This window comes from Camelina sativa, chromosome 9, assembly GCF_000633955.1.
Source record: "Camelina sativa cultivar DH55 chromosome 9, Cs, whole genome shotgun sequence".
Taxonomy (NCBI): Eukaryota; Viridiplantae; Streptophyta; class Magnoliopsida; order Brassicales; family Brassicaceae; genus Camelina; species Camelina sativa.
This window is the reverse complement of record NC_025693.1, coordinates 3,745,913-3,767,765: the sequence shown is the minus strand read 5'-3', so window position 1 is coordinate 3,767,765 and position 21,853 is coordinate 3,745,913. Positions and strand designations below refer to the sequence as shown.

Here is a 21,853-nt window from a genome sequence, read left to right as displayed (position 1 = left end):
GCTAGAATACTGCTTGACGAACGAGGTCGACAGCTCGTTAAAGTTTGCTATGGAGCCAGCTGCTAAGGATGCGAAACAAAGCAGTACCGGTCCACTAAATGTTTCTGCGAACAGCTTGCAGTACCCAGCGTCTGCTTCATGGGGCTCGAGGTCCACCCGGCTAGCTGTCAGCAAGAAAGTCTTGAGGTGATTGGTCGGATCTCCTTTTCCTTCGTAGCTCGAGAACTTAATTTTGCCAGTGTCCTTGATGCGGACTCGGGCTATTTGGTCGGAAAAAGGAGTTCGCCTCGACTCCTCGATCACTCGGAATATATCCGGAGCTGAGGTGGTTGCACTATGCATCACAGACCGCATGTCCCGAATTTCGCTCTGCATGCGGAAGATCTCGGGATTGACAGTATATCCCGCAGCCGAAGTGTTTCCATCTACGGGGAGAGGAAGACGGACTGGGACCTCGGAAGATCGGACGACGCCAGGCTGAACCGGTGTGCGAACATCGCCGGCCAGCGGTAGCGCTGTTTGTGTGTTGGTTTGAGGTGGGAACGAATCTCCCGGAGTGACATTTGTTGCTGCTACTTGCGAGGTGGAAGGTGGTGTCACACCGGAGAAATCCAAAGCGCGTCGACGCGGGTTTTGGTCGGAGGACAGGAGGTCGACCCGGTCGGCGTAGGCGCGGTGGGAGGCCGAGAGATCGGCTACGGACGTCGTGACTTCCTCCAAACGAGTGGAAATCTGCCCCTCCAAATTGTCGAAACGTTCAGTAAGAGCGGCGGAGGCGGCTTGCTGACGGTCGGACTTCTCGGACAAGTCCTGCAGGAGCTTCTGGATCACCTCCAAGGATGCCTGATCGGGAGAGCTGGCTGCCATAGCGGTGGTTGTGTGGAATGAACTTGCGTATGAAGTCGGAACTGGTGAGAGTCAGGCGATAACTCCCCTCCTTCTAGCGCCAAATGTGAGAACAGAGAATATGCTTCTCCTTCCGAAGTGATTTTAATTGTGGAGGAGCTTGTCGCCGTAAACAGTTCCGAACTAAAATAATAAGAGTTTTAGAATTTGAATTTGTATTGCCTTTTTCTGGAAAAAAATCTCGGGATCCTTTACAAATGACCTCCCCCTTACATATTTATACCGACCCATTTACTACTCAATTAATACGGAATTAATAGTGCGCGATCCGCGCAGCCTAATTAACCCTCTTAAATGCGGGAATCTTTGACCGGGCCCGAGCTGCGAGCTGTCGAGCACGGAACGTCTCCGTGCTCCCTTCCTTTCTCCGGGCCTGATGGGCCGATCAATAACACCTCCTCGGCCCATTAGGCAAGCCTGACTTAGGCCCTCTTGCCTATTGCCCGAGATGGTAGATCGTGGGTACAACAACGTATGCGTCAAGTTTCATTTGTTTTTACAAAGATGGAATGTTATAGTGTAGCAAATGCTTTAGCAAAGTATGGTTGTATTGATAATTTGTATTATGCTAATTCTGTATTAAAGCCAAACTGGCTGCTGCAATCTCTGTGTAATGACATTTGCTAAATCAATATATTTACTTTGGAGGGAAAAAAAAAATCAAATGAATAAAATAATATTTTGAATACAACTTAAAATTTCACATAATCAGACCTAATCTAGTTGTGTAGTAAAGCATGAATTCGAACTTGTACAGGTTCACATGACAACTAAACCATCAGACCAAAGAGACTATCTTGCAAATTACGCCATTCAATTTAATTTATATCTTTTGTTCTAAGGCAAGTGCTTTGCTTGCTTTATGGACGGGGCATGGGTGAATTCAGGAATTGACATTAACACAGAAAATGTGTGAGGGTGTAACGATTCTCCCCAGCCACCACATCTTCGGATCTTCCCATCTCTCGTCAGAGCCGTCGCAGAGAATTATGAGGCCACAAGCCCAAAAATATTTTTAGGTCTGTAAAAAAAAAAAAAAAATGAAAACACAAATAAATAAGAGTTTGGAGGGTCGAACCCGTGACATCTTAAATGTTTTCCACTGCTTATACCACTAGGCTAAAGGAACTTTCTATAGAATAAGGCCGATTATAGACCTATATATTATGCGGCCGCAAGCTGATGCTTCATCAGCTTGGGTCTTGGGCCGGCTCTGTCTCTCGTTAAAGTATTCTTCAGAATTTCTTATTTTAAAATACCACTCTTTTCTCCTTTGGTGGAGGTCAAAGCACAAGGCGAAAGATGTGGTGAACCGAAAGTAAAAGGTGGAATCAAAGTTCGATCGTGATACGAACATAAATACTAGGAGGCTTTTCGTCTATGCTTCCGGTGCAAGAAAGAAGAAGAACCGATAAAATATTAGAAGAGGAAAAATAATAGGCCACTATCATCAAACCATGAACCATAAAGCTCCACCGTTTTCTCTCTCCCTCAACCCCAATCATAATAAACTTGTCCTCCTTAAATCTCTCTTTCCATCATCATCATCATCATCATTCATCATCAATACTCCAATCTAGTTTTCTCTCTCCCTCTCTCATTTCGAAGACGTGATCATAGATCGTCTTGAAACGCCATAGAAGAATAAGAAGACATTAAGGTGTCCAAGTTTTAGGATCATTCAACATCTATATATTCACAAACATAAGTGTCGTCACTGGTCTTGGTCGTTGGTTTATATACACGAAACCAGAATAACTTTTGATGAACAAGACAAATGTATGCTCGATCGTTTAACAATACAAAACCAACATTACTAATTATAGAGTAGCAAAATGCACCTTTAATCAGATATCACGAAGACCATGGATATAGATAATTAATGCATATACTGGTGTCACAAATTACAAGTCACGTGATTAGTGCTTTCCTTGCGCCTGGCCCTAATTAAGAACCTTGTGGGATTTTAGCTAACAGACGAGTAAGCATTTAGATCCTGCATCATGATGATCCACTTCTATGGAGGAGTAGCTTAGTTCTATATAAATGGAGGAGTTTGTGAAGTTCATAAGACTTGAGAGAGATTTAGTTTTGAGAAGTTTCTAAATCAATAAGCAAAAGGTGTTCTTAAACTTTTCAAGTTCTTTAATCTTAGGAATGCAGCATTGACGAGAGATCAAGATTTGGGATTGAGCTCTACGATTGATCGTGTAACCTGTGTTCTTAGTCAATATAGAGTTGAGTTCTTATCAAGTTACAAAACAATTCACAACAGCGGAGTGTTAAAGGAAACATGAGGAGAAAGAGAGAGAGAGAGAGAGAAGATGCGTACACAATGAGAACAAGAGACTCAAATATACACATAGCCACAAGGCAGAGCTCAATAAACCATAACCAACAAACTCGGACCATGCACTCTTGAATCTTTCTCCTGTTGTCTCACTTCTCATTTGTTTAACTTTGTATTATTAAAAATTTATAATCAACAGAAACGATATAGGAAGGTCATGGAATCAGACATGAGACAATCATGAAAGAAGAAGAAGAAGAAGAAGAAGAAGAGGTAGAGAGAATGATCAAGCAGCTTTGAGGAACTTCAAGGTCTCGTCGATGTGTTTCTCAGGCTGGAACTGGTTGTTGTAGATGAGCTGAACAACACCGTTTTTGTCAAGAACGTAAGTCTGTCTCCCTGGCAATGCTCCAAACAAGTCTCCAGGCACACCCCAATCTTTTCTCACCTTATTTCCTTCGTCGCTCAACAATGTGTACGGTAGTTTGTATTTGCTCGCAAACGCCTGTTCAAAGTCCCACACCTTCTTTAAAACCCCGGGAAGTGAAATGAGGTCTATTCAAACAATCAAGAGATTTTGATGTTGTGTACCTTGTGAGAAGCAGAGTCATCACCACTTATGCCAATGACCTCTGCACCGGCCTTCTTGAATTTCTCATAAGAGTCTCTAAACGCACAAGCCTGTTGCATACATATAAAATCAATTACGTTTAAGTTTAACAACACCAAACAAGCAGAATGAATGCGAAAAAGAGATATAAGTAAACCTCAAATACCTGTTTGGTGCAGCCAGGGGTTTCATCTGCAGGGTAGAAGTAGAGAACAACAGGCTTGCCTTTGTACTTTTTGAGGCTCACAGGCTTTCCGTTCTGATCCTTTAACGTGAAGTCTGGTGCAGTCTGTCCCTTGTTAACCTGATGTCCCCAAAACATCACAAAGAGAAGACTTAAAGAGAGTTCATAAATCGCATATGCTGCTGTGAGTTGAAGTCGAATGTGTCTTTGATGAGTATAAAATAGAAAAATGAATACATATGCAGGAGCATTATGGCATTGGCTTGATTTAAGGGATGTGAAGATGTAAAGTCTATAGAACAAACACAAATTACAAGTTTCTCTGCACTTACATCGAGAGCAACATTCTTGAATATCTATTATCATAACATTCAAATTCAAACCTAAAAATACTCAAATGTTTACATCTTATAGTGTTCTCAACCACAAATAGGTTTCAGTTTACATCTAAAGAATCTCTTTTCAGTAGCATACAAAACCGAGAATTTGATTATTATAATCGTACAGTAACACTTAAATCACACACAGAGCATATAAAAGAGAATTGTGTATAAACAATGAAATCTATCTATGTCTTTCTAATGTTTATATCTTAATGCTCAAAAACATATATAACCATTGGCACATCAGTTGAACATTGGTTACAAAAAAGGATTGGTCTAATAAATAATATTCCCAGAGCTAGTTATTAGCCAGTTGTAGCAAACAATCTATATTATCATCAATGCAAGATTAACGAAATGTACCTTGGCAAAGATTGAGCATTTGAGAGAAGATGAAGAGAGTGGAGAGAGATAAGAGGAGTGGGAGAGTCTGGAGCCAAAGAAGTTAGATTCTGATGATTTGGTTGGAACTGAGAACTGGGATTTGGTCACAAGGGTCTTTCTCTGAGGGACAGGAGAGTGAAATGTGGTGCGGTTACAGAGAGTGAAAGAAGAAGAACAAGCAGCCATTTTTTCTTACACTACCTGAACGGACGTCTCTCACCCACTTTTGAAGTGCAAAACAAGAAGATGAAAGATAGAGAAACAAACATCACAACACACCACAGTCCACAGAGATAAGATTTTTCTCTCTCCCCTGTGAAACGAGAGGCCCACAACCACAACACCACAACATGCCACATTACGACGTCGTTTTTATAAACAATTGTAAAAATGATACGTTACGACTTAAAAATGACTATAGATTGAGATTGCGATTGAGATTCATGTGCATTTTGTTTCAATAGTATCAGATTTTTCATGTGCATTTGTTTCAATATGGCTATAGATTTGTGTGGCATAGTGAGACAACAATGGTCATCTAATTGACTCCTAATTAAGATGATACATATATATACTTTCAACCTCAAAATAGGATAGGAGATGAACACAATGAATGAGATGAAAACTTAATTTTAATTATTTACTTAATTTATATGTTTTCACAAAAACAATTTTGGCTTAAAAAAAAAAATTTAACAAAGCAATCCTGGAAAGTGGAAATCTAGATAACCTAGGAAAATCAAATATTAGGATTTTAAAAAATCTGGGTTTTCAAATATATTTATGAGTATATATAATAGATGACTATACTTTTAGAAATAATTCATAAACTAACTATGAGGCATGTGTGACAGTCTGTCATGTGTCTTGAAATTACATAGTTCTCCTTCTTCTCTTTCTTTCTCCTCTTTCTTTCTTTTTTTCTTTTTCTTTCTTCTCTTTTTCTAAAATCACGGCCATCTTCTCTCCTCCATATCCACCTCCCTCACGCCAGCGGCCAGCCACCATCACTATATCCATAATCTCTTCAGTTTCTCTTGATTTTTCATCTTGTTACTACCACCATCAGATTTAATCTTTTTTTTCCTTTTCCATTATCTTCCTTTCGTTAGATCTCTTTACCACCAATTTTCTCTTTCTTTCTCTTTGGAAGTATATTATTCTCTCATCCTAGTCCATTTTCTGTTTACTCCTGTCATCAGATTTCTCCGCCACTCACCGACGTGATTTAAAATTAGACCTGATTTTCAAAACACATATAAAAATTTCATGCTATGAAACAGAATCACATGATGTTTTTTTTTTTCCATATATCATTTAATTTCACATAATCACATGAGTTTTAACATATTTTGTTCATATATCATGTTATATCACAGAATCACATGAATTTTACTAATTTTACACAACCATTACATGTATTATGTCAATATATCATGTTATTTTTTAAGATTCAAGTTTTATAACATTATATCACGTAAGTGATAAATGTTCCATTTTGTAAAAACAAAATAATACAGAGATATTTTAGTATTTTTGCCACTCCACAAAACGTTATTTACCAATGAATTCTGACACAAGGCTATTCTCTCTATTCTTTTTAAACCCATAGTCATCTACTAATACTGCTATATATTTATAGTATTTAATTATATATATATATTTGAAATATGCAACAAACAAATATTTGACTAACTAATTATATTTTTGTATATATTATTAATATTTTCCTTTATTATAGATATATTATTAATATTAAATTTTTGTATTCAGCTATTCAACTTAATGATCACATTTAACATAATAATTTATTTCTCTACAGCTTATTCATCTCATTCAGTTTTTTTCGGCTCATTTTGATAATTCAAAAAATAATATAATTATTGAAGGTCAATGATGAAATTTATTGACAAGTTTGTTGCATGTTCAAACATCACCATAGTTTAAAGTTTAGATTTTAGAGTTTATATAGATTCAATTTCTATGATTTGACTTTATGGTTTTGTTTTGACTACTAATCAAAATAAAATAATACAAGTCATTTTTATTTTTCAAATGTATAGCTCATATCTACATTTCCTCTTCACCACAAATAACATACAACGTAATCCACGTGAACATCTCTTGGTGGATGAGCTACCATGGATGATTGACATGACTCTATTTTCTTCTTTCTTAACTATAGGTACCAGATAGGAGTTAAAAATTAAATGTGGGAGCTGGTCTCATGCTTATTTAGTTTTTTAAGATTAAGATTTAAAGGTGGGATGTATGAGATTAATGGGGATGAAGTTAACTATTTTGTTAATACTTCATTTAAACTTGAAATTGACTTTATTTTTCCTCTAAATGCATTTGATTCTCATGAGCATCCAACCATTAAAGAACAGTTCAAGATATATGCTACATTTGTATTAATTTTGGTTGATGGTTATTATTTTGTCTCCTTATCATGGATAATTATGTGTTACTTTGAGCCTATTGTTTTCTGCGGTAATAGGAGAAGGACTAAAGGTCCATTGGCTCAACCTTTTGATTCTTATGATTAACACTTTGAGTTGAGCGATCAAGCTAAAGACCCAAAATAAGCGTTTTGTAGGAGGCAACCCACTAGGTTCCAAGTAAGTTTTCTTATTCTTTTCTTTTTGGTTTTATTTTGTGTCGACACCTTTCTTGGAATTGTTTTCATACCGAGCCGGTGTGAAGCAAGTCGGGGGGAGGTTGTCACCTATCTACTGATGTCGTTTTCTTTTTTCTTATTTTTCATTTTGATGTTTTCTTTTGAGTCAGTCAGTTTGTTTTATCGAGTCAAAAATTTGTTTTATTGAGTCAAAATGCTGGTTGAGAACTATGAGCTTTACTTAGGGAATTGCACTATGCTTGATTCATTGCCTTGAGACCATTTAGCATAGTTTAAGGATGACTTGGAAGTTTAGAAAAAATCATGACTTGATCACTTTAATAATTCCTGTCACTTTGAATTTTAGATGATTTGAGCTTGACCTTGCTTATTTGGACATAATATGAACTGTTTAAATCTCACTTAGGGGGTTGAGAATCATGTAATGGATCATACATTCAGAGTTTAGTTTACACCATTTTTACCACTCTTTGTAAATTCTGAATGGCTAGACTCATTTTTAGTCTAGTACCACACCTTTACCCATATTCTTGCTTCATACCACTCGCATTCTTGTTCATCATCATCATGTGCATTCATGTGCAAAAAGTACGGAGTATACAGACCGACATAGCTTTCCTCTAGTTAGGATTGTGATTGTAGTTTGTTTGGGTGATTGATATTGAGTTTTTGTGGTTGTGTGGTTATGTTCATAAGCATGTGTTGAGTTTCCATGATTTAGTTCTTTTGATGCAATTATGTGAGACGAGAACCGGTTCCACTCCCCCATATAAAAAGGAAAACAAAAAGAAAAAAGAAAAGAACTGAGAAAGAAAAAAAATGAATAAAATGGGAAAGGAGTAAGAATGGAACCGGGAAAGTCAGAGTACTCTTATTTGTTTATCAAAAGCATCTAGAACAATGATGATTTGTTTGGGGTTTTGCGTTGGTTGGTTTGATCTGAGTTAGAGGGAAGTTGTGTACCTCCCAATTGGTTTGTGTCTCACTGTGATTTTACATAATGATTTGCATTCGTTCGCATTGCTGGAAACATTAAACACATGAGACACCTTGAAATTGTCCTTACACCTAGACCATAATGTGTTCGATATCCCCTTTGTGAGAGTGCACACATTTACTAATGAATGTTAAAAGATTAAGTTATCTGAGTCTGAAAGTCTTTGTGATCTTAGGATTGATGAAGTTGCTAAAGTCATGGCAAAGTACGATTTAATATGGTTTGATATGAACTTTGTGATAGTGGTTTGCAGGCAATTGTTTGATAGCATGATCCCAGAAGAATATGTGAGTTCTCGCGTTTTCAAACCTCTTTCCTTGGAAAAAGTTTTTGTTTTGCTTGAAGGCAAGCAAAGATCTAAGTCGGGGAGAGTTGATATATGGTGTTTTTATCGGTTATGCCTGAATGAGTGTGAATTAAGCAATGTATTTCTAACCTGTGAAAGTGATGTTACGGGATATTGTGAACCTAGAGAACTTGTTTGATAATGCAAATTTGATTAGGAGATTACAAATGAAAGTTTAGTAATTGAGTAGTCAACTTTAGTGATTAATACCTTGAAAGAGGGTTAGTCAAATCTTGTGTTCATGTTCTAGAACGGTCCTTAACTATTGAATTCCTTGTTTCATTTCCCCGTTGGTCATTGATCTTTGAAATACCCTATAGCCCAATGTTTTAATCCCATAAGTTAAATCGTTTTATTTATTGCATTTTTATTTACAATTTATGAAACCAAACAAACAAACTTTCGTTCGCTTTAGCTATTTACTAGTCTCGCAAATCTTTAGTGTACCATTAGTCCTTGTTGATTTGACCCCGCGTATATTGCTGCCTTGCGGTTAAGTGTATCGGGTAAATACTCGAGCAATCAAGTTGGCGCCGTTGCCGGTTTTTTTATCGGTTTTGAGTCTTTGTTTTCTTTCTTATTTTATACTTTTTATTGAGTCAAATTGTGTTTTTGGAGTCTTTTAGTTCTTTATCGAGTCTTTATAGGTTTTAGAACACTTTGGAGGAAAATGGAAGAAAAATGAGCAATTCTGGATGCAACCAAGCATATGAGATGGATGTTGGTTCACGTGAGAACCTGTCTATCTGAGAAACCCGCCTGGCTAAGAAACATAATCTGAACCGGCAAGTTCCACGCCAAAACCCGCCTACTTGAAAAACCTGCCTAGCTGAGAAATGTTTTGACTAGGCCATTACCTTTTTTTACCTTATTTGGAAAACTATATAAATACCTTTTATTTATTGGGAGAAAAACCCTAAGTTTTATTCTACGCCTTTTTTTCTACAATCTGAGACTTTTTGTAAGCCGCTCTTTTGGGATTCTAGAGATTCATCCTCATTGAAAATTTGGAGAAGATTTTTGAACCCTTTCTTATTATTTATGCAATTTAATTATGTTTACTTCATCTATGATTTTTGTTCTCTTTTGTTATGTGTGAGTAGTTCTCCAATTGGGTTTTAGGGTTCCAACTAGGTTCTTTGATTCACATGATCTTAATGCCAAAATAGGACTGATCACCTTGTTTTAGACTCTAGATTTTTCTATGCATCAAAAGTGTTCGATAGAATGCCTGAATGAGTGTGAATTGAGCAATGTATTTCTAGCCTGCAAAAGTTGATGTTAGGACGCATTGTGAACTTAATGAACTTGATTGTAATGCAAATTTGGCTAGGAGGTTGCAAATGAATGTTGAGCAAACTAATAGTCAAGTTTAGTTTCTAATGCCTTGAAAGAGGGTTTATCTATTCTTGTGTTCATGTTCTAGAACGATTCTTTATTATTGAATTCCATATTTCATTTTCTCATTAGCCATTGATCTCTGAAATACCCTATGGCCCAATGTTTTAATCTTATAAGTTAATCGATTTTATTTCTTTGCATATCTATTTACAAACTTGAAAACTAAACAAACAAATATTTGTTAGCTTTAGCTATTTACGACTCTCACAAATCTTTAGTGTACCATTGGTCCTTGTGGATTCGACCCCGTATATACTGCCTTGCGGTTAATTGTATCGGTAATTACTCGAGCAATCATTTATGCATCAAAATAAATAGTTAAAATATATAGACAAACCATCTATTTCATATTAAAAATTTAGTTAAATAAATGTTTAATTCCAACATTATTTACCTTATTTTTGTTTGGACTTAGAAATTATTAATTTGGCTATGATCACTAGTTCAATTGTATTTGATTTAGATTAGACTCATAATTTTTTTTTATGTGAAAAGAAAAAAAAGATTGACATATACAAACAATGTCTATCTACAAATTACATTTAAACAATGTAACTAAAGCGAGATAAGAAAAATAAAGATCATAAGAGAAGTAGAAAAGTAAGATAAAATAAAATAAAATAACATAAAAAGGGTATATGGTCATTTTATATGGTAAAAGTATACCAATAACACAAAGTAAAGTAGGTGTAAGTGTTATTAATTTGTGTAAAAGTGGGTGTAGATACAATATTCTCTTTCACTAATCGCATCACATGTTCTCTTCTAAAAAATTTAAAGGCAACATATGGTTGCTTAAAATTTAAAAATTTAAAATATTAAGTTGAATAAAATTGGATTGAATATTTTTTAACCAATTCATCTCTAAAATAGTGGATGAACAAGTTAAACATATTTGCTGTAAGATTAGTTTATTTTTCAACTTTGAATGGTTGAATAACCTTTTTGAATGTTTGAATAATCATTTTCAACTTTTTCAACCTCTTCTTTCAAATGGTGGTGAAAATTAGTTGAGATTTTTTCTTAACTTTTTCAGCTTTTTTTACTGTGCAACTATTATTTGCAGGTATTGCGGTAACAAAATTTTATCAAAGACCCAATTACGTATCGCCGTAGGCTACTTATAGTATTGCAGGCCCACAATAGCCCACAACACTAGATTACTAGGGTTTTATATCTGAGCAGCCGATTTTGAAACTTTTGCTGCACGGTCTCATCTCCAAGTTATCTGAAAACTCCCTGCTTGAAGAGTGATTATTAAGAGGAGGAGACTCTGGTTATATAAACATGAGAAACAACATAGTTGATGCCGCAGCGCATAAGTCTTCGTCAATAGTAGATCTTCCGGAGGATTTGCTAGTAGAGATACTCTATAAGTTTCCGGAGGCTTGTCTGGCACGACTCCGATGTACCTCAAAAGGATGGAACGCTCTTATCAAGAAAGATAAGAGACTTGCCAAGTCTCAGATCATCATGTTGATTGACTTTAGGGTTTATTTAGCGAGTATTGATCTCAGTAGAGTTCAAGACGCCAACAACGTTGTAAAGGTAACAAGTCAATTAAGTCTCAAAGATCCTCTTTCTACTTCTCCTAAAGAAGTCGATATAAGCGAAGTATTTCACTGCGACGGCTTATTGCTATGCAACACCAAGGACGATAGACTTGTGCTTTGGAATCCATGTTCAGGTGAAATCAGATGGATGATCAAACCCGTAGATCATTCCTTCAAGAAATTTAACTGCTACGCTCTCGGTAAATCCTCCTCCTCCAACAAGTACAAAATCTTGAGGATTCGTCAACATGGAAATGGTATACTTGAAAACTGCCTAGTTGAGTACGAAATCTATGACTTTACCTCTGATTCTTGGAGGTTTGTTGGTGAGACTAGCGACTGGTCCATTCACTGGTTGAACCATCATGGCATATCTGTGAACGGAAATACTTACTGGCTTGCCTTCAGTAACCGTCGAGGCTCCCGTTATATTCCAGACTTGCAAAAGGATATCTTACTGAGTTTTGATTTCTCGACAGAGAGATTCCAAAGTGCGTCTCTTCCAGTTGATGATTTTTCTTATCTTTGTATGGCTTTATCAGTTACTAGACAAGAGCAAAGACTTTGTCTGTTAGCTATGAGAGATGTACGTGGGCTATACGATACACATGTATGGATGGCAACTAAGATTGAGAGTAGCGGAGCCATGTCATGGAGGAAGTTCCTAACAGTGAAACAATCTTTTTATAGCCAGTTTCTTATATTATGTAGTGGGATGAATTTCTTGGCCGATCGGGAGAATAACATGTTACTCTGTCCCGGTAAACAACAGAACTCAAACAGCTTCTTACACATTGTCGGAAAGGATAAACACATGGGAGTGAATGATCATGATGCAGGATCTAAATGCTTACTCGTCTGTTATGTTCCAACTTTAGCTCAAATCCCACAAGGTTCTTAATTAGGCCCAGGCGCAAGAGGAAAGCACAAATCACGTGACTTGTAATTTGTGACACCAGTTTATGCATTAATTATCTATATCCATGGTCTTCGTGATATTTGATTAAAGGTGCATTTTGCTACTCTATAATTAGTAATGTTGGTTTTGCAATTTGTTAAACGAGCCTATATTTTTCTTGATAATAAAAAAATATTCTTGTTTCGTTTATATAAACCAACAAGACCATCGACGACACTTATGTTTGTGAACTGTGATATATAGATGTTGAATGATCCTAAAACTTGTACACACCTTAGCTTTTGTTCCAGAATTACAAATTGAGCTTCATGCCCATTTGATACACATTGTCACTTATTTTACATTATTGTTATCCATTGACCATTATACTGAAGCATGTAGACATCACTGAATACAACTAAAGTGAAAGAAAGGGACACTGGTAGAATTGCAACAATGGAAGAGGAGTCACTTAAACAGGTAGTCCATTGGATACCTACCTCCAAACGACGTGAGCATTTGAAGACGGGAGGAGATCCTGGTTCTTCAAAAAGCCGGTCATCATGCTCTACAGTCACAAATGTGAACAGTCAAATAGATGTATGAATGAAACTATGAAGGAATAGCTTAGATCTATTTGTACTTTGACTTTTCTCTGATCTATTTCCTTTTTCCTATTAGAACTTAGATCGGTTTCAATACTTAGGTCCTTCATATCATTCTCTCTAGTTTTACAAGTCAGATACTTTCATATCAAATATGGATCAATATGACAACCATATATATGGATTTTAGACTAAACTAACCAAACCATTTATTTCGATTACGGTTTTTTTGCCCACCCAAGGCAACTCAAATATTCATATCATTCTCTCTAGTTTTACTAATCAGATCCTTTCGTCCCTTTCATTATCAAAAAAAATTGGGTAAAATTCAACTTTATTTTTTCTTAGATCATTCTCTTGGGTTCGATATTTATCAGATTGGCCGCTGATTCTTTAACAAACAATCCTTGTCTTGTACGCATTCTCTCCTAAACCTCTTTAGTATCTTTCTTCCATGAATCGCCTTTTAGTATCTTTGTTCAAGTAATTCTAAAGGTTAAACCTTTACGCTTCGATTATTGTTGTTGTTCCATCCCTTATTTGGGTTCCGATTAGTGTTTCCGATGACGAATTTCCGAGTTGTTTGCTAGGCTGGTTGATCAAGGATTTGTGCTATATGATGAACAGTCCTTCTTGATAGTGCTTTATTGTATTAACAAATCCTTTATTAGATCAATAAGTATGAGAGATTGGTACATTGAAAAGTGGTTATCATCATTAGTTCTTTGAGGCTTTTGAGATGCATTTTCTATTGCTTAGAAACAGACAGAGAGAGAGTTCTGGTTTCTTTAGAACTATCCAACCAGATCCTCGTCGTCGATATTTCTTTTTCGGAGCCATCTCACTTATATCTGAAACTTGTCAACGTGGTGTAGAAAGACGAAGATTCTCTTGCTAGACTTTTATCAAGTTCCCCTGTTCTCCGCGAACTGTATGTTCAACGACGACGTGATAAGGATGACAACTTGACAAACTTTACCGTCAAAGTGCCTTCATTGAAAGACTTAAGATATAGTAGATCGAGATGGGGCAGTTATTGACTTTATGGTGGTAGATGGGAAGATCAGATTGGAGGGTCGTCGTTGGTGATAGATTGCCCTGCATTAACAAATTTAAGGATATATGAAGACTGGGGATACTATTCTAGTTTGATGGAGAATATGCTTTGCCTTGATGAGGTATTCATCGGCCATGTTCCTATTTCCGATGGGAAGTTTCTGAGGAGTTTCTGAGGTGTCTTTCTTCTGCCACACGTCTCTGCTTGTATTTATCCGAACTAATCGTAAGGGCGGTAAACACATATAATCTTTCACTCCTTTGTTCCTTCCTTGTTCCTCAAAGACCTCAAACTACAATAATCTTCTTTGTTTGTTTTGTTTTGTTTTTGTTTGCAGGTTGCCTGTTGTAGAAACTTTTTACAAAATATTTAAAAATAAATAACATCTTCTTGGAGGAGGGATGTTTAAAAAAAAACACATCTAAAATAAAATATATTAGTTTTTACCATCTTAATTATCAATTTATGATCATCTCTACGTTGAATGTATAGACTACTATCTACTTTTGAAAACAAATAAATAACACAACCTTGTTGAAATATATATCAAACCGGAACCTCGTAGTCTGCATTCAACGATCTCGTCAATGGTTTTGGCCATATGAGGAGTGAGATGATTCTTCCAGTCACTCCTCATAGAATACATTTAGAATCGATAACAAATCTCGTTGTACCCGTATAGGATCCTATAGGTAAGCCAAACCTATTTGGTTATTTACTCCCCAAGTCCCAACTAATACAACAAGTGTCTATCTTGAAATCTTTTAGAATGGTTCCTTTGAATAAATCAACAAAGACCCATACATTATAGGGAATAGCCAAGCCAAATCCCCTATAAATCAACAAGTTTTAGGATCATTCAACATCTAAATATAACAGTTGACAAACATAAGTGTCGTCACTGGTCTTGGTGGTTTATATAAACGAAACCATAATTTAATTTTTCATGATCAAGATTCAAGACAAATGTATATGCTCTCGTTTGACAAAAAGAAAACCAACATTACTAATTATAGAGTAGCAAAATGTACCTTTAGTTAAATATCAGGAAGACCATATATGAATAGATAATTAATGCATAAACTGGTGTCACAATATTATTACAAGTCATGTGATTGTTGCTTTCCTTGCGCCTGGCCTAATTAAGAACCTTGTTGGATTTGAGCTAAAGTTGGAACATAACAGACGACTAAGCATTTAGATCCTGCATCATGATGATCCACTCCCATGTATTTATCCTTTCCGACAATGTGTAAGAAGCTGTTTGAGTTCTGTTGTCTACCGGGACACAGTAACATGTTATTCTCCCGATCGGCCAAAAAATTCATCCCACTACATAATATAAGAAACTGGCGATAAAATGATTCTTTCACTGTTAGGAACTTGCTCCATAACATGGCTCCGGTACTCTCAATCTTAGTTGCTATCCACACATGTATATCATAGTAATGATCTCTCATACCTAACAGACAAAGTTTTTGCTCTTCTCTAGTAACTGATAAAGCCATAGGTACATAAGAAAAATCATCAACTGGAAGAGACACACTTTCGAATCTCTCTGTTGAGAAATCAAAACTTAATAAGAAATCGTTTTGCGAGTCTGGAAAAGGACTGGAGGCAAGCCAGTAAGTATTTCCATTCACAGACATGCCCCGACGCCTCAACCCGTGAATGGACCAGTCGCTAGTCTCACCCACAACCCTCCAAGAATCAGAGGTAAAGTCATAGATTTCGTACTCAACTAAGCATTTATAATAACCAATTCCATGTTGACGAATCCTCAAGATTTTGTACTTGTTGGAGGAGGAGGTTTTACCAAGAGCGTAGTAATTAAATTTCTTGAAGGAGGGACCTACGGGTTTGATCATCCACCTGGTTTCACCTGAACATGGATTCCAAAGCACAAGTCTATCGTCCTTGGTGGTGCATAGCAATAAGCCGTCGCAGTGAAATACTTCCCTTATATCGACTTCTTTAGGAGAAGTAGTAGAAAGAGGATCTTTGAGACTTAATTGACTTGTTACCTTTACAACGTTTTTGTCGTGAATTCCATTGAGATCAATGCTTGCTAAATAAACCCTAAAACCAATCAACATGATGATCTGAGACTTGGCAAGTCTCTTATCTTTTTTGATAAGAGTGTTCCATCCTTTTGAGGTACATCGGAGACGTGCCAGACAAGCCTCCGATAACCTATAGAGTATCTCTACTAGCAAATCCTCCGGAAGATCTACTATTGACGAAGCGTTATGCGCTGCTGCATCAACTATGTTTCTCATGTTTATAACCAGATCAGTCTCCTCCTTTTAATAATCGGTCTTTAAGCAGAGAGTTTTCCGATAACTAGGGGATGATACCGTGCAGCAAAAGTTTCAAATCGGTTGCTCAGATATAATAAAAGTATAAAACCCTTGTATTCTAGTGCTGTGTGTGTATGAAAAACGAAAACCCTAGTAATTGTGTGCTGTGTCTGTGACTCTGTGTGCCTCACCGACTCATCTTCTATTGTGAGCTTTCTTCGTCCTAGATTCAGCTGAAAGTTGGGCTTGTGGGCCTGCAATACTATAAGTAGCCTGTCAGCAATACGTACAAAGATCTTTGTGCAAGAAAAGGAAAAAAGGATAAATCTTCACTCGCAGAGAGATGTAAATGCAGATTCTAGGACAACTCGCTGTGAGGAACAAGTCGTTGTGCCGAACAGAGTGTTGTGCCAATCAGGAAGCTGCATCAGATCACAAACGTCTGAGTTGCTGACATGGATGCGTAAGCTGACGTGGCAAGACATGAGTGGATGTGATGATGTGTCGAGAAAGGTTGCTGACTTGGCATTGAAGATATGGACGAGATTTCACTTGGAGATATGAAGAATATTCTCTACAAAAAATAAGAAAAGGTTAAGCTTGAGGAGCAAGCAGTTTCCGTTTGCTTGGAGATATGAAGAATATTCTCCGCAAGAGTTAAGGAAAGGATAAGGCTGAAAAACAAACAGTTTCCTTATCCCGTGATATTTGGAGATTCGCCTTCCAGGGTTTCTCAAGTCGTGTATAAATATTCTAGGAGTAGGCCACGAGCCAATTTGAGCACTCTAGAATATTGATACAGTTGTAAACTTCGAAGCCACAAAAATAAGGCTTAGAAGGGGTGTTCCCAATTCTCTGTGACGTTAATGAGGGTGGTGATTAAGTGCGCAGAGAATTGTTTTTTCTTTCTCTTAGATCTACTCTGGTGAGAGTTTAGATAGAAAAGAGAGAGGGTGAGTTTTAATCTCTTAGCTAAAAAGAGAGAGGGTGAGTTTATTCTCTTAGATCTACACAGGTGTGTGTTTAGATAGAAAAGAGAAGAGGGGTCAGATTCATTCTTAGTCGGGTTCAATCCTATTGGGTAGAATAGGTTGAGTAAGGGCCGAGACAAAATTGTATCCTTGTAAAAGATAAATTTTGTTAATAAGATTGAATAGAAAAGCGTTGGCTTGGCGCGTTCCAAGTGTGAATCAGTGTGTTGTGCTTCTCTATACCCTTTCAATTGGTATCAGAGCGGACGCCTGATAAAAGAGCTGAATATCTTTTCAACAGGTGAGATCCTGCGACGAGGTATGGAGAATCCACAAAAGTTCGTTGACGAGAACAATCCGCTGATGCTTGACGCTGAGCATTATGATGATTGGAAAGCACAAATCAGACAGATGATTCAGTGTCGTGATATGGAAGCCTGGTTCGTTGTTGAAGATGGATGGTCACTTCCAACATTTATGAACATGAGAGGAGAAATTATAATAAAGCCCTGTAATCTGTGGACGGCTGACGAGAAGTTAAAGAGTAAACAGAACGCTGAAGCACTATCTACTATTTTCAGCTGCTTGCCGACGGATCTGTTCGCAATGGTGAAAGAGTGTATGTCGGCAAAAGAAGCTTGGGAACGTTTGGAAGCCTTCTTTGAAGAAACCAGAAGGGTGACGAAGAAAAAATCTGATGTATCACCATCCTGTCATTACAACAGTCAACTAAGCTCCCCTTGTCAAGAAGTTGTAGTACTGAACAAGGTATACAAGGATAAAAGGCTTGTCAAGGAATTTCTCAGAAGGATATCACATGAATATATTTCTCACAAATCTGATGGTAAAGGTGCTTTAAGTTCTGATGAACAGAAGGTTGATCAGTGTGTGAAATTAGTTCAGAAAGATGAATTGCAGATGAGAAAGAACGATCAGAAGACTGAGGAATCATTCACTCTGAAGACTGTAGAAACTCAGACGTCTGTTCAAGGTAATGAGGAAGCACTGATCAAGAAGCAGTTCAGAAGGCTGAAGGGTGTACAACGTCAACATCAATCTTCATCATCCAGATCTGATGCAGAGAAAGAATCTCAGAGTTCTGAATATCAAGGTTATGGACACCTTCAATCAGAATGTTCCACACTTAAAAGAAGAAGCGTGCTGAAGTGTTACAACCGTCAAGGTTGTGTTCATACGAAATGTTGTCTGACATGGAGTGATATTGATTCAGCCAACGAAGATGATGAGAATCAGAAGTCTATTTTGAAGACTAAGGATGATGTGACTGGCTTATCTGTTGTGAAGCAAGTCATCGCTCTGTCTAAGGATCTGATTCTGCAGAAGAAGGAGAATTATGATCTGGTGTCTGAGAATGAAGAGTTGCTTTATAGAGTCTTCACACTTGAGAAATTGTTGTCTGAGGAGAAAGTTATTACGTCTCTGTTGAGACAGCGTCTTGAGGACCAGCTAAGGATTAACAAGAGGCTGAGTAAAAGAGCAAAAGATCTGGACAAGCGGCTGGTCACTCACAAGGATTCTATGATTGCAAACTGTGGTATGAAGAACCATGGAGGAAACTCAAGTGGTGACACAAGTGCAGTGAATGGTTCAATAGTGCTGTAAAACAGAGGTGATGCTGTCAAACGAGCGTCTGAGTTCAACCTACAGAAGACTAAACAGATGATTGTTGTGAACAACATGAGAGGGAAACTGCGTCGTTGTTGGTATTGTGAATTGATTGGTCATATTAAGGTTGATTGCTACAGATTTAAGAATCGTGTAAGTCAACTCATACGCCAGAAGAAGTTTCACAAGGTTGGAAGAAGAGGCAATCATGTTTTCATTAAGAAGAATGATCTGTATTGTTATAGTGGATCTTCAAGTACCACAATTTACAATGGTTTACACCTCAAATCGTGGAATAAAAGACAAGATCAGCAGTTGAGGAAAGAATGTGAAGTGTCAAAGATCTGAACAAAAGAACATGTCGCTGCTATTAAACAAGTCGAGCCTCCACAAAGCTGCCTGATTCAAGTGTCTGGGTTGTACTCTACCACTCACGCATCTGAAGGAGTGTCACAAAATGTTCGAAGATACATGCAAGTAAACATCAAGAAGTGTGAAATGAACTGTTATGTGTTGCACACTGTTGATGGTCAATAGACTGTTGTATTGAAGAACTATGGTTGTTCAAGGTACATGACTGTGAATCACGGAAGGCTATACAACTTTGAAGAAGGCTCAGTTGACAAGGTCACTTATGGGGATGAAGTTGTAGGTACAATCAGAGGCAAAGGTGCATCTCGAGGTAAAGACCAGCCCACTATGGAATCTGTCTACCATGTCGATGGTCTAAAAGTCAATCTGATTAACATCAGTCAGTTGTGTGACGAGGGTTTAGATGTTACCTTCACCAAGGAAAGATGTCAGGTGGTTGATGAGCGCGACAATATTTGAGTCCAAGGTCAGCACTCTGATAATAGCTGTTATATATCGAAATCGTCCAATCCACAAACAAAAGAGTTCAATCAGCAGTGTTCTATGATGTCTAGAGACATGATCTGAGAAGGAGTGTATTAATCAGCTGTTGTCAAGTGTAAGCTGTAGCACTCAGAAAACTATGAGAATCACTTCCATCAAGAAGCTGCTGGAAGGATTCAGAAGGGCAGAGTTGTTGTTTCTGCTGCTATTACACAGAGTGTTCGGAGGCAGTTTGTGGCGTTGCATGTCAGAGCAAATGGAGTTAAGTTGAAACATGGGCAAAGCTACAGAGGTGGCTACTAAGTCTATAGATGTTATTGAAGGTCAGACTTTGGCTGATAGAATCATTGTGCTGAACGAACTCAATTGTCCTTGGTGTCTGTGGGCCTTCAAGAACAGAATAGACAAACGTGGACAAGTTGTGGAGAACAAGGCAAGTGGCAGAGTTTGCTAGAGGCAGCACGTTCACCTTAACACGAGGTAATCAGAAACCTGATAGGTATTGTCTGTGTGCATATTTTCATGCTATATCATATGGATGTTAGTGGGTTTGCTAGAAATGGCTTCTTTTAGAAGACTGTTTACTTGCGGCAACAGTAAGGTTTTGAGGTATTCATATACCAATGCGAGTATACCAAAGGTTTGATCAGTGCATGTGAGTAACAAAGAAGTGGAGATGATACCACACCTATGAGAGTTGGAAATGTTCTATCTTAGAAGATGTTTCAAGAGATTGTGTAAATGGTAACAGGTACGGTGGGCTGATCAGTTGTCTGAAGATGTGTTGTTCCAGCAAATCAGACATCTGCTATGTACTTGCAAGCTGTGAGTGTTTCAGTGACAATCGTAAAGTATCACACATGCGAGCTGCTGAAAGGAGTGCCAAGTATTTTAAAGGCACATCTAGGGCTGGTGTTGATGAAAGGAGCTAGCAGAAACTTGAAGAGATCTCGGTCTCTGAATCATCGTGAAGGATCTGGTGGATCTTGGTTTCTGAGAACAAATCTGATCTTCTGCTACGCTCAGAAGCTTGTCAAGGTACCTCGTTCAATTTTTAAATATGAGGTTAATGCCTTGGGAACTTGTTTTCATCACCTGATGAAAATCAAACAATTGAGAACAGCGTACGGTACATTCTTAGACCTTGCATCAATGTTGTGTGATAATCGTTTGTTTGTTAATATTGTTGTAGATCATGTGTCACATACTAAAATTACAATTACAGGATCCTGAATATTAGTTTATTCATAGTGTAGTTGTGGAGAAACTGATAAGTAATAGAACATCAGAGTATTGATTTGCGAATTGCTGATTTGTTTACAAAACCCTTGGACTTGGATCAACACATGATTCTGAGAAATGTCATTGGTGTTTGTGGGATCTAATATGTTATGTGAGTTGTGTTGATCAGATACAGGGACATGCATCAGAACAGGCCATGGAATTCCTAGAATGTATAAAAGAGCAACACTCTGTCTAAACGAAGAATCAGTGGAAAACAGCTGCCTGTCATGCCAATTCATATGGGGAATCTCGTAAAACGTTGTCGTGAAGGAGGAGGTCAAAGAGCTGAGGAGTGGCATTATCATGCATTCCATTCTGAAAGAAGTACCAGTTGTTTGTAACTTAAAAAAAGGGAGTTATGTGGCTGGTACGTCTGCAACAGAGTCCTGAAGAATAATAACAAGGGAATGCACAAATATCCGCGGTTGAGAAGTCAAGTGATATCGCTGATAGAAATGAGGAGATTCAGCAGAAGATCGTTCATATCATCAAACTGTGAAGATCATTCATGCCTGTTGGATCTAAGCTCTAAGGTAGTGTATCATGAAAAGTCAAAAAAAAA

General features: G+C 37.4%; 4 protein-coding genes across 4 annotated transcripts; 2 read left to right on the top strand and 2 right to left on the bottom strand.

Annotated features, from left to right (window-relative positions):
- On the bottom strand, nt 3,241-5,031 carry LOC104710390 (peroxiredoxin Q, chloroplastic). Its single transcript, XM_010426969.2, has 4 exons — nt 4,737-5,031; nt 3,973-4,110; nt 3,788-3,877; nt 3,241-3,701 (listed from the first exon to the last, which is right to left on the bottom strand). Exons 1-4 carry the CDS (start codon nt 4,941-4,943, stop codon nt 3,483-3,485), a joined length of 654 nt encoding a protein of 217 aa, XP_010425271.1. The 5' UTR covers nt 4,944-5,031; the 3' UTR covers nt 3,241-3,482.
- Nucleotides 11,430-12,596, top strand: LOC104714985 (putative F-box protein At4g10190). Its single transcript, XM_010432444.1, has one exon. It carries the CDS (start codon nt 11,430-11,432, stop codon nt 12,594-12,596), a length of 1,167 nt encoding a protein of 388 aa, XP_010430746.1.
- LOC104714984 (putative F-box protein At4g10190) lies at nt 15,398-16,534 on the bottom strand. Its single transcript, XM_010432442.1, has one exon. It carries the CDS (start codon nt 16,532-16,534, stop codon nt 15,398-15,400), a length of 1,137 nt encoding a protein of 378 aa, XP_010430744.1.
- Nucleotides 17,848-19,983, top strand: LOC104714983. The gene is made up of 3 exons (XM_019229851.1): nt 17,848-19,145; nt 19,293-19,341; nt 19,690-19,983. Exons 1-3 carry the CDS (start codon nt 17,848-17,850, stop codon nt 19,981-19,983), a joined length of 1,641 nt encoding a protein of 546 aa, XP_019085396.1.

What these genes read in the sequence shown, in the direction of transcription:
- LOC104710390 (XM_010426969.2), bottom strand. Translation starts at nt 4,943, where the DNA reads ATGGCTGCTTGTTCTTCTTCTTTCACTCTCTGTAACCGCACCACATTT. An exon ending in CCCCTGGCTGCACCAAACAG is followed by an intron (nt 3,878 to 3,972) that starts GTATTTGAGGTT and finishes TGTATGCAACAG; the next exon opens with GCTTGTGCGTTTAGAGACTC. An exon ending in ATGACTCTGCTTCTCACAAG is followed by an intron (nt 3,702 to 3,787) that starts GTACACAACATC and finishes GACTTTGAACAG; the next exon opens with GCGTTTGCGAGCAAATACAA.
- LOC104714985 (XM_010432444.1), top strand. Translation starts at nt 11,430, where the DNA reads ATGAGAAACAACATAGTTGATGCCGCAGCGCATAAGTCTTCGTCAATA.
- LOC104714984 (XM_010432442.1), bottom strand. Translation starts at nt 16,534, where the DNA reads ATGAGAAACATAGTTGATGCAGCAGCGCATAACGCTTCGTCAATAGTA.
- LOC104714983 (XM_019229851.1), top strand. Translation starts at nt 17,848, where the DNA reads ATGGAGAATCCACAAAAGTTCGTTGACGAGAACAATCCGCTGATGCTT. An exon ending in GTGAATGGTTCAATAGTGCT is followed by an intron (nt 19,146 to 19,292) that starts GTAAAACAGAGG and finishes TGATTGCTACAG; the next exon opens with ATTTAAGAATCGTGTAAGTC. An exon ending in GCCAGAAGAAGTTTCACAAG is followed by an intron (nt 19,342 to 19,689) that starts GTTGGAAGAAGA and finishes GATGGTCAATAG; the next exon opens with ACTGTTGTATTGAAGAACTA.